The sequence below is a fragment of the Aptenodytes forsteri genome, unplaced genomic scaffold (genome assembly GCF_000699145.1).
Source record: "Aptenodytes forsteri isolate BGI_AS27 unplaced genomic scaffold, ASM69914v1 Scaffold146, whole genome shotgun sequence".
In the NCBI taxonomy this organism is placed as follows: domain Eukaryota; kingdom Metazoa; phylum Chordata; class Aves; order Sphenisciformes; family Spheniscidae; genus Aptenodytes; species Aptenodytes forsteri.
The window spans coordinates 1773459-1785871 of record NW_008795128.1 but is presented as its reverse complement, the minus strand read 5'-3'; the positions used below and the strand labels follow the sequence as shown (position 1 = coordinate 1785871).

The window sequence follows — 12413 nt, the reverse complement described above, 5'->3', positions numbered from 1 at the left end:
CCTCTGCAGAGCCTTCCTACCCTCGAGCAGATCAACACTCCCGCCCAACTTGGTGTCATCTGCAAATTACTGACCGGATAAAGATATTGAACAAGACTGGCCCCACGTCCACGTGTGATGCCTCTGCCCCAGCCCGTGGGGCACTGGGCTGTCCCACGGCGGCGACAGCTGTGGAGCAGGTGTGCCCGGCAGTGCCACTCCGTGAGGAAAGGGGCAGAGGCAGCCACAGGGAAGCAGCAGTTCAGCCGGCAAGTCTCACACGAGGCCCAGGGTTCAACAGGTGTGAGGACCACCTTTTACCCTTACACATTCATCCCAGTACGTCCATGTGATCAATACTCTGACACTAAAAATGCACATTACCGAGGTGCTGGAGCCCCACTCCAGACTAGCAGCTGGCACTTCCAGAGAGCTGGGCTTCCAGCAGGACCAGCTCGGGGCTACCAACACTTTCTTCGCAGCCCAGCCCACACCATGCTCAGCTGCAGCAGCAGGCAGAAAAAGCGACACAACTGAGAGCATTTCCTGCACCTCACCGCCCTGCCCCACGAGTCTCCACAGTTGGCTTTCACAGAGAATCCAGCAGAGCATTCACACCCTTGATGCCAACAGCCCTACATGCTCTGTCCCATACCCAAGGCAGCAGGGCACACACCCCTGACAGAGGGGAGGACCCCCGGGCCAGCCCACACTCCACATGAATTTCAGGTCCCACTGAGCCCTGGCTCCATCAGGGAGCACAGGCACAGACACAGCACTATTCACCATGTCCTCAACACGTACCCTGTTCCTGGCAAGGTGGAGACTTCTATGGATACTTACACCAAGAATGCAGCATCCCCCCATCAAGCTCCACCACAACCTCCTTCCAAGGTCTTCACTGCAATCTCCCCAAAGCCCTTTTCATTTACAGAGCCCACCCCTCAAGTAAGTGGTGACAGGACTCTTCAGCTCGTCCCAAGCAAGCAGACCAGCTCAGAAAAAAGGAAGCTCAGAGGAATTTCCAGCAACACGCTTTGTCCAGAGATGTAATGCTATAAAGAGAACAGCATCCGCCTGGATACTCTGGAAAGCAGCACCCACAACAGGTTGCACCCTGCTGGCTCCCTGTTTGACTTTATGAACCTCCTGCCCCATCCCTCTTTTCCTATTTGCTGCTCTTCCCCCTTTTTGACATCCCATCCTTGCTATCCCAACTTCTCAAGGACTTTTTGATTTAGAAAGGTTTACCGCTTCCACTAGAGGAACAAACAACAGAAAAGGTTTCAAGTAGTGCTCCCCCCACTCCTCTCTGAGTGGGACTGGGGGCCTGCTGTTGGACTTCTTTTTCTGGTCCAAAAGAAAACCCTCCTTTAGAAGTCAGACACTAGGAAGAGCAAAGGAAATTGCTCTTACCACCTCAGCATAGACTGATCTTGGTACCTTTAATCCACTGGCCAGAACCAGCCTGCCAAAACAGCTTTATTATCCCCAGGTCCTGCTAGCCTCTTTCCCAAGAGACCCCCTCAAAACAGCACAAAGCTTCCCCCGCTGCCAGCAGGAACTGATCCAGCAATTCTGCTTCACTCCTTCAGGTCCCACAAACCTTTCCTACAGCATGGTCAGACAGCCAGTGCCACCTCACCAAAATACTGCTGTCCTAAAAGCAACAGGACATGTACATGGTCATCAGCACTCTGAATATGGACCAACTGGGGCACAGCACAGTCTAGTCAGGTCACTGTTAGAGGCAGCGCAGCCCACCCCACCTGCAAACTAATGCACTACTGAATTTAGGAACATCATTCACACTAAAAATGGCCATTGTGGAAGTAGCTTGCATCAAAGTTACCAAGACACCTTAAGGAAAAAAAAAAAAAACAACAAACACCCATATCACTGCTCCAAGATTTAGGAGTAAGGGCAAAACTTCAGACTGCAGAAAATCCACCGCTAGTAAGACTATATGCAGGACAGGACTGAGCATTAAAAGTTATGATCAGCATGCCTTGCTTAGATGCGTGCCATACTACTAATTCCCCCAAAAGTAAGCCTTTAAAAATGAAAATACAAACAAACTTCTACAGAAAAGACTATTTTAAAAAAATATGCACTTATAAAATATATTCTTACTCAGATCTACTTCCTCTATTTCTGCAGAATTTGTGCTGAAAGTAAGTTTGAGAGAAAAAAAAAGCGAAGCTGCAAGGAGACAAATTGTAGGCTAGCTTATGAGAGACATGGTTTCAATCCAAAGCTTACTAACAGTGACTGAAACAAGCTAGTCTATACTGGTACGTCACACTAACATTCTCTAAACAAATGCATTATTTTCATATGTTGGCAAGGCAATGTTTCATATCAGAACTTCTACACTTTGATTTTTAACCACAACCAGCAACAGCGTAGAAGTGAGGAATCCAGCTGGGATGAGATCCTACCACAATTCTGCATAGCTGGCAGCTTGAAAATCCACCTCTTTCTTTGTAAGCCAAGAAAGTTTAGTTAAAATGAGTTCCGGATGGACAGATTTCCCACCCCCCTCACATTTTCAAACACTGTAAACCATCAAGATTTCAGTTCCCAGAATTAGAGTTTTAAATATAGCCAAATACAACTGGTCCGTCCCTAAGGGTAAGTCCCCACAGAAAGAACAGAACACTAAAACTACCGTGTAAGGAGTGGCTTAAAGTTTTCTTAAAATTAATTCCATAACTAGCAAATCAAGACAAGACCATTATCCTAGTCTTTGAAAGGAAAGGAGCTTGTTAGAACTTGTTAGCAACGATCTCCAAAACTGTACTTTGCAACTCACAAACAAGCCTCCCAACATACCCACAAGAGGACTGCATACATGTCACCTACCTTGACCCACATGGAACCAAGCAAAACAAGACTTTGGAATAGCCCATCAAGAGGGGGGCCAAGCAACAGAAGTGACAACAGGCTCCTCCTGCAGTTTTAGGCTCAGTTTAAGCCAGCGTAGCTGCAGGATGTCACCCAACCATCCACTCCTACCTGCTTCCCCAGCATCTGTTCACCAGTTGCTTTTCAGGCAAATCAGCAAGCTGATCCAGCTAACCCAGCAGCTGGTCTTTCTTGCAGAGTTAGTTGTCAGCCATGCTAGTGAGCAGACCTCACTCACGCCACCACCACGCATCGACTAGAGGCAACATAAGGGAAGCAGTGAGAGCTCACAGCCAGCGACTAGAGCGGAAGCAATTCTTTTGGCAGCAGTCTGGTCTTGGAACAACTCAAGCTGACCACTGGGCTTAACTGTATCCTCAACATACAGTTTCATGATACTGCTGAGTTTCCCTTCTGTTGCACGGGCACTGGAACCCATCTGACCCACAGCAAAGCAGTCTAAGGAGCATAAATAGCCAAAAGTGATCAATCTTCTGCAGGGCAGACTCCTTGACCAGATCACTGCAGAACAAGACAAACACCAGTGCCAGCACAAGCAGGAGAAAAGCAGAAGAGCTCTCCATCTACCACCTTCTCTCCCCCCACCAAACAATTAGATCAGAAAGCCATGATGTAAAACCACGCAGTCTTCTTGTGACTGAAGATACCTCATTTATAAACTGACATCGCTTGAGAGAGGCAGTAAACTGATTCCACTGCAAAGGAACATGAACGAGGCCCTGGAGGCTGGAGTGAACACTCAGACCACAACTAGAATTGGCAAAAAATGGCAAAGGTGAAGAACCGGTCCAGCAAATGGAGGATCTTAGTTCAGAATCTAGGAACCAACACAAAGCTGTAGAGCACCAAAAGTTTTGACATAGATCTGAAGACAGAATTGGGACTACCGGGACAAGGAGACTGAAGTAAAGAGTTTGTATTAGGACAGGTAACTTGCCTTTAAGCACAACTGTAAGTTGATCAGAACACACAACCCTTTCTGCCATGCCAAACAGTAGGTTGGACATGCAGGACATCCGAGGGCAGGAACAAACACTAAGAAACCCTAACTCTAATCCCTTGTTCAACTACTGACAGGGTAGCAGCTTCTTCCAGCAGTACAGCGATCCTTTACCACCCTATCCTTCTCCTGGTTGGTTGCTGCTTCTCCCTCCTGTTAAGAGATTTGACTCATGAGCTGTGCTGAATCACCCCTGCTCAGTCACACTCTGGAGATGGAAAGCTCCTGTGGCAGATGGGACTCGGACACCAGGAATACTGGGCATATACACCTCTTCAGGAAAAAAAATACTTGTGAAAGCTATGACGAGTTTATAGATCAAATGCCTTTGCTGGCAGGATAAGAATCCTGGGGAAGGAAGCAGAGGGGACGAAGCCCATGGGAAACAAGTTAATCAGAGGCTTCAAAAGAGATACAAGGGAAGAGTTTTGGAGGAACAGATTGGCTGGACACAGGTGAGGAACGTGAAACTGGGACTTGTTGGAACAAGGATCCAGTGGTGAAGTAGAGTATGGAGAAGAGCAGCATGCAAGCATAAGCAAGTGTTGGTTGGGTAGCAGCAGTCACACTGCAGATAGTTCTCTGCCTTCTGCTTTCCACACCTACACACACCTGTCCACACCCCCACAAACCTCTGCATCCAAAAGTAGGGACTAGAGACTGTGGAAGGAGACCAGACTCTTTAGTCTCTGCACAACAGTTTCTTCCCATCAACAACAAAAACCTTTGCCCCATTGAGCTTATCCCACACCTCCCATTCCCCTTCTCTCATTACAGCTTTTCTCCTTTTTCTTCAGTGATTCCCATCAACAACAAAAACCTTTGCCCCATTGAGCTTATCCCACACCTCCCATTCCCCTTCTCTCATTACAGCTTTTCTCCTTTTTGCTTCAGTGATAGTCTTCTAACATACATGAAAATCCTCTGGAAAATCTTTGTGATTAACATCCCTAGAGCTGAGCTCCTCACCTCTGCTCTTCCTTGTCCAGAAAGTATAGAGCTCCTCAAGAAGTGGAAGTACAGCTGTCCCTTGGGTACTGGCATGACTGATGTTATACACCCTCCTAGGACACCGTGGCTCATGATTACTTAAGAGGAGAAAATAAGCAACCAAAACCAAATCCTGTACAGTCAACTAGACAGTAAGTACTGCACATACACAGACCATGCCTCAACCTGAGCCACACAGCTGTCTCCCACCCTCTTTGGGACAAGCAACTGAGTCATGAGAGAAACACAAGAGAACCCTCAGGAGAGAAAGAAGCAGGGAGGGTGACAAAAATGGAAGAAGTAGTACAAGAAACAAAGGGACAGTCACAGTTTTCCCTGAGGCTCAGCTTCTGGACATCTCATCTCCAGTTTTAAGAACTGCTACACAAGAGGTTTCTTTCAAAACTAAACCCCAGGATCTTAGGTGTCACCATCTGTTGCTGAGGGCAGGGGAGTAAATAAAAAGCTCAGTAGGAAATTTCGCATATAGCTCTTTTCCAGTGTTAGCTGGAGAAGCTTATATTGTGGATCGGGATTTCAGCTCTGCTAATGACTCACCCAGTGGGTGATGGTGTACTGCTCTAGACTTCAACTCCAGGAATCTGGGAAGTTACACAGACTTAGAAAAAAAATACTACATTAAGGTTAAATAATCAGGAGTCAAAAAATAGCAGATTTAAGGTAGAATCCCTTTGTGCAATTAAATGTACTACAGAGGAAGGAAGTCAAATAGCCCCAATTCTAGCATTTTCAGATATTAATGTACTTAATCTCAGAAGTGTTTTGCTTTACTCTAGGAACCTCCGTTTCCTAAAGCCTATCAATAAGTGAGCAACAGAAGTCATCTGAAGTTACAAGCAGCAACCCTAAATCTAATTAGGCAAGTGATTAAACCATGCAAGCCCAACACAACATGAGATGCTTTACCCATTAGCGACACTGTTTATCCCACATTTGTGTTCATATACAAGCCTAAAGAATCACATTTGGCATTTCTGTTAGAATAATTAGGAAAGATATTTTCTTACTATCACCCCTTCTGTAGCAGAGATGGTCGTCCCAACCCTATGGATTAGGAATGAAAATATTCTTAAGACCAAGAACAATGTGTTTCACCCACCTACCAAAAAATAATTCCCAGGTGGTAAACTACTGCAGTTTTCCCCAAACCCCACTCTCAGCTCTACCCTCACACCCTCAGGACCTCCTGCTAGCTCACTTGTTCCTTACACAGGAGTGCACATACCCAACTGGCTCCAACAGCCGGCACAGTTCCAGTTGGACTGCTTTGCTGGAGACACTTCCATGCTCCTCACTCCTACACAAGGCCTTTCCTTGCTTTCACCAGGGTGCTTCACAGGTAACCTTCCCAAAGGGGAGGGAAGTACACTGGCCAAAAAAGCGATATAAAGAAACTGGAGCAAGATACTACTCTAGATTACATTCTTGCATAAATTCCCTAGTTTTAAGTAACCGATTTCCATTACAAGTATTCCTACTTTAAAATACACAGAAGGTTGAGAGAACGAGCTAGCTTAAAATAACACAGCTATTCATCCCCTGGGCTAATAAATTTTCAAGCATTTCTCTCTCAGGCTGCTTATCAGAGATGGGTATTCCTTTCACCTTAATGCAAACAGCATCTGTCCTCCACTCACCATTAGCTTTCTTTTGGAGGTGGAGAGACCATACTACAGTATTTAACTCTCCTTCACATGCATCTCTGTTCCTGCAGTTAAACATGGCAAAGCCTGTTCATATTCTGATTCAAGTTCCCTAGTGACATTAGCTCTGTGTTACTGAACAGTTCCACGCAGAATTTCACTTGAAAAATGAAAAGCATCTCTCAAAAAGACAGGAGAATGGAAGTGTTCACACCAAATCAAACTAGAGCTGGAGATTATGAGCCTGGTTGATGCTGGGTTGGTGGTGCCCGCACATACCCATTTAGTCTCAACAGGTGCTGACACAAGCCAGAAGTGAAGTCCCATCAGCAGGGACGCAGCAGAACCGGAGATGGGACTCTCGACTTCTGGGCTCTAAGCATTTGCTCTCCCTCTCCTCTTCTGACCAGAGAGTGCAAGAAGGAGCACTTAATGCAACAAGTGTTGAGCAATCCTACTAAGCAGACATTTTAAACAGTTAGTAACATCATGTGCAAAGGAAAACACCCAAAAGAAGCAATCAAGAAGCAGAAAGACAGCAAAATTGTAGAAAACAGAGCAGAGTATGGTTTACTCCTTTATATTGTCCAGGAAGCAAAACTGGTTTTAGTAGCAGTAGCCTACGTAAAAAATAGTAGAGGACCTCCCTGACTCACTAAGAGCTGCAAGGTCTCAAAAGGAGTTTCAGCCCACTGAAGTACCACGCAGTGCGAGCTGCTGAGCCTAGAGCAACAGGGTCAGAGATCCCACCTCTCCTGGGTTGCTCTGGAAGAGCACCACTTGCTTAGTCCAACAAAGAGCAGGCTGGAGGGAGACACGGACAGAAATCTTCTACATTACAAGCTACGAGTAGGACTGATGACCAAAGGAAGACAGCTCTTTTTTTTTTTTACCAAAGAAAGTTTAGGATGGATACCGGGAAACGTTACATGGTAGATGGGAAAAGAAAACACCATACACACTGCAGTACGGCACTTCTGGGAAGCTCAGACAGGATTAGGACACTTGCACCAGATCGTTCCCAGAGCCACAGTTCAGAGCAGTAACCCTTCAGAAGCACTTTGCAAATAGCCATACAAGAAAACAACACATGCTCCAAGTTCAGGCTGCAAGTTTGACTTGAGCTGCCATGATCAAGAGTTATAAGCAAGCTGGCATATTTTCACATGTTCTTACTGTTACTTTTTAGGTTGACGACTGCCATGCTTATTTCATACAAGGGTAGAAGTGTTTGTGTAGTGCCCAGAATTGAGAAGACCAGAAAACCCTCGCCATGGATCCAAAGTGCTGAAGATGATAAATCCCTGAATAAGTGATTCTGCTAAAGAATGAGAGATAACCAAAAGCTCTCCCCAAAGCTCCACACACACCAGCCAAGCACTCAGGTGCAGGCAAAACAGGGAGTCGCACAGAGCCTCTCCTCTCACAGCCTGCAGTGAGAGCAGTGCTAAGAGGTTAAAACTCCCTTTGTTTCCCTACTAACTATACCCTCACCACACATTGCACCAGGTTGGCTGTTTTAATCTGCAATAGTGATTTGTGACGTGGTCTGTCAACTATCATTGCATATTGCCAAACACCTGCAAAGCAAGATTGCACTCATTTGCGCAACAGGGATTGAAACTTAACTGCAGAAAACAAAAACACCTTCAGGTAACAACTATTTCACTTGATGCTAAGGAGCCTGAAAAATGACGTGGCTTGTGAAAGCTGCTCAAAGTTATCAACAGGTTACCACCTGGTCAGCACTCAAGTGAATGTCGTTTGTATGGAGCTCTTAAAATTGTCATTAAAATCATTTATCATCCAACTTATTTCATTAAGGTTGTCCCTTAACTTCACAAGGATCAGGGTCTGTTTTATAAGACACTGTTTCCAGGGACCATAGGAAGCATAATCTTAGAGATGGGAATCTAACTCAAACCATTTACAAGCACAAAATCCAGCTTGTCACTTCTTCCTCTTCATATAAGCATCACATCTCATTAATCTAATAGGATTATCGTTAAGGTCTGATTTAGAGCTTGTTATTACCCCAACTTCCTAGTCAGTAAGAGTTTGGGAATCACCCCGCATATTCTTAGTTTTTAAAAGGCCTGACCATAAAGACACAAATAAGTATCTAATCCACTGCTCGTGTACCTGGTTACACGTATTTTTCATGCCTCCCTTAGCGGCCCTGGTATACGCATCACTATTTTCAGATGCTGGACTACGCATAGTCAAATGTCGCCCATGTTAAGTAAAAGAAGCCAACAAGAACAGGCAGAGAGCGTCCACCCAGCTTCGCTGCTGATGAAAGAACTTATTGTTAAACATTTACACAGGAAAAGAACGGTTTAAGACTGGATAAGGGAGTTTTGTCTAAAACCAAATTACAGAAAGTTAGAGGCAGTTGAGAGCACCATCCTGATTAATGACCTCTTACAGATTCTTTTTTAAGAAATCTAGAGCAAATTGCCCACATTTAGTTATTTTTGCATGTTAGCGAATAAACTCCAAGAAGCTTAATTAAGGCAAGCTCATCTTCACAAACATTTGTTGGCCCCAGTACAACTGTACAGCTGTATTCACCACATGAGAAAGCATCATCACTATCAGACATTTTGTAATCACTAAATGTGCGATTATTCAACCATGCTTGTATCAAAGGCACTGGGGGAAGAAGTGGACCCTTTTCTAAGCCACTGTGAGGCTTGAAAGAAAACAGGACTTTTCTTTGAGTGTCATATGGCCAATTACACAGTCAAAATAAGTTTTGTTTCCAGTTAACACATCACTTCAGTTACAGCAAATTGGAAAAAAAAATTATTTCTCATTAAAATATTTGTAATTTTGAGCCAGGAAAAAAAGAAAGAAAAGTTTAAGTATCTGACACGACCAAGATTTAGAAGTTTTAGAGCATCAGATCACTCCAACTTGTAGAGCCAGTGTATTTTGAATATACAAAGTTGATTATTTGCATATACCGAAGTGGTCTGACCCTGCTCTGAGCAGGAGGTTGGACTAGAGGCCTTCTGAGGTCCCTCCCAGTCTGAATTACCATAGGAGTTTGACTTCATTTCACGAAGTTACTGAAGGGAAGGGGCAGAAAAATGATTTCATCTCTTCCAGAAAAAGAGGCGGCTTCCTAAAATAGGAGATACAGCAACTCTGCAAGCGGGAGCTATGACAGCAGCAGACGGTTCCCTGCTCCAGAGACTCTGCGCTCCAGAATACACCCGTCAATGGCAGAGAAGCGAGGTGGCTGCCTGCCACCACCACCGAAGGGACACTCTCATCCAGCCTAAGGAAATACCATTATGGATCACAACTACCAGCACTGCCAACGGATCTGCCTGTCTAGAGGAAGGCAGGGGAATAGCCGCATCTTTGCTGTATTCTTGGTGATTTCAGAATGACTCCTTGGCACTCTGCTCCTCTCGAGTCTGTGGTTTATTTAGCTAAACTGTTCTCCAAGCAAGTGAGCTGTTATTCTTATCTTCTGTTACCAATTTATGAGGCACGCTAAAGGTACAGAGCAGTTGACCCAGGAATTTTCACTGTATTCTTTCTCAAGATGCACCCAGAAATCCCGCATCGAGACAACATCCACCCAACCTCCATCACTGCACAGTAGCCAAAACGAAGCCAGATGTGAGTTATGGGGAGAGAAAACCAGAAAAGCTGCATACAGACCTTCACACATAAGCGTGACAGTAGAAAAAATTAACTTTTTGTCAAAACAGCTGCTATTTAAAGTAGTACAAACCTAATTTTCTCAGAGTACATTACCAGTTCACATAGTTCCTCCTCCTCACATCCGCTCCTTCTAAATACCAGCCAATTAGACAGAGCAGAGACAGAAGCAATTGCATATATGCAACCAAAAACCCACTAAGAAAACAAGGAAAGAATTTGCAACTCAATTTCAGATGTGCAGAAGCGTTAAAGGGCAGTAAAGAGCCCTTACAAAAGGCCTTGTAAGGGCTTTCTAATTTTTGTAGAGTTGCTTTCTAGTTGTGCAGTAGAAAAAAAGCATTGTCACAGTAATCACAGCAGCTAATTAGCATCAGACCCATTGGTTTTTAAAAGACCAGGAGAGGAGGAAATGCACTTCCTCCCACAGTATGACTTAGTAATTCGCTAATCCTCAAGGTGACCCAATGCATCTGCAGCTGTGCCTTCACCCTCCTTTCCAGCAGGAGAGAAAACAGAGAGCCTCCCCAGCCTATTGCTGGTGCCACAATGCACTTCAGGGCAAACCACCCCAGTGTTTATTCACACTGAGAAAACCTCTCCTCATTTCAGCTGGAGACTACAGCAGCCACCCCAGTAAAGCAGCATCTCGCCTGCATCAGCAGCACACAGAGGACATACAACAGCCAGCTGATGATGGCCACGTGTCCTTCTACAGTGACAGCTCAGGTCCAAGTTAGCAGGCGTTGCAGCAGTGCTCCCGCTTCAGAGCGGGAGTAATAAACACAGGGAATTTAGCTGTACTGCCAACACTCCTCTTCCTCCATGCCTTGAAGATCATGATCATGGCAAACAGAAAGAATAATTTTTGTGAGCATCCATTGGCCACACGCAATGGCCCGCTGCTGCCTGCGCTTGTACGGAACAGTGACAGAGGACATTTGCATCACAGTTCTCTGTTCACGGGATGTTCAAGGATGTGACTGAGGAAAGATCTGTTGTCTACAGTCTGCGGTTCCAGGTGATAAGGCGGCGTTTGGCTCAAGCACTGAAAACTTCCATGTTTGAAACACTGCAGAAAAGTTAAAGTAACAACCAAGACTTCTGTGATGCACCACAGGCCAGCAGGCAACTGATAATGTAGTAATACATTCAAAACCAACCTTAGAAAGTCAGAGGCTTTGGGTCTCCTGTGCCAACCATACCTTTAAGAGGCATAGCATTTCTCTAGCTGGAAGGAAGACATGGGCCTTGATCACCTGTACGTAATGCTGTAACTTGTCCAAAGCACTGCTGCTGTATTTCAAGCCTGTGCATGCAGGACCCATGACATGCGCTGGGATTACGTACACTGCCAGTAGCATTGCTGGCTTACTGGTGTCTCATGCAAACAGACGTTCAATTACCCAACCATGTCTTCACGCATGAGTTCTGTGTTGGCTCTTGCAGAGGTTATGGGGAACCACATTCATTAGCCCTGCAACCTACCAGCTTGTTGTGGGGCTGCTGTACCTACAGGTCTGCCACCTAGAAGCAGCTGCAGAGTCTAAACACCTGATGCCCTCCTACTGCCCTTCAGGGAAGGGAGTACCTTTTGCAGCCTTTCAAACTACCATCTCATCTCAAACTCACAGCTCTTACAGTTTGCAATTATTTTTATGGCCCACCTTAACAATTCCCAACCAGACACAGGACTTTCCCTTCCCACTGCCTTTGGCAGGAATGGATTTGAAAATTCTCTTGGCCTGATCTGTTACTCCAGCAGGGAAGCCCTTTCTAATTCCTCATCATTACTTAAAAGCCACTGTAGCAGCATCAGACTAAGATGGAAGAAATGGTCTTTCCCCAGCACGGTTCCCGTGACCAGGAATGGGAGAACTGAGAAAAGTTCGCACAACGTAGCACTGAGAATCCCCTGGTAATATCCTCCGCCATACTTCCACAGCGCCCCTGTATTTCTGGGACGCCAGTTAAGTGCTGTGGCCACTCCCTCCTGGCCATGGCTACTATCGCCCCTTTCACCAGGGACGGCCACTCGTGCTGCAGCCCTTTTCGGAAGGGCCCCGAGCTGCAGGCAACCACGTCCCCGGATTCGAGAGGGGACGGTCCGCAGGAGAAAGGGGGGGTCGGCACAAGTTTCACACAGCCCCTCTGTCAGCGAGCCGTTCTTAGGG

General features: G+C 45.7%; 1 protein-coding gene across 1 annotated transcript in view; it reads right to left on the bottom strand.

Moving 5' to 3' along the window:
* The window catches only part of HSD17B12 (hydroxysteroid 17-beta dehydrogenase 12), a 94838-nt gene extending 82598 nt beyond the window's left edge, over window positions 1-12240 (bottom strand). The window contains exon 1 of the mRNA XM_009277581.1: window positions 12177-12240. Coding sequence (XP_009275856.1) covers window positions 12177-12240 — 64 coding nt within the window. The remainder of the gene's footprint in view (window positions 1-12176) is intronic.
* Window positions 12241-12413: the final 173 nt, after the last annotated feature.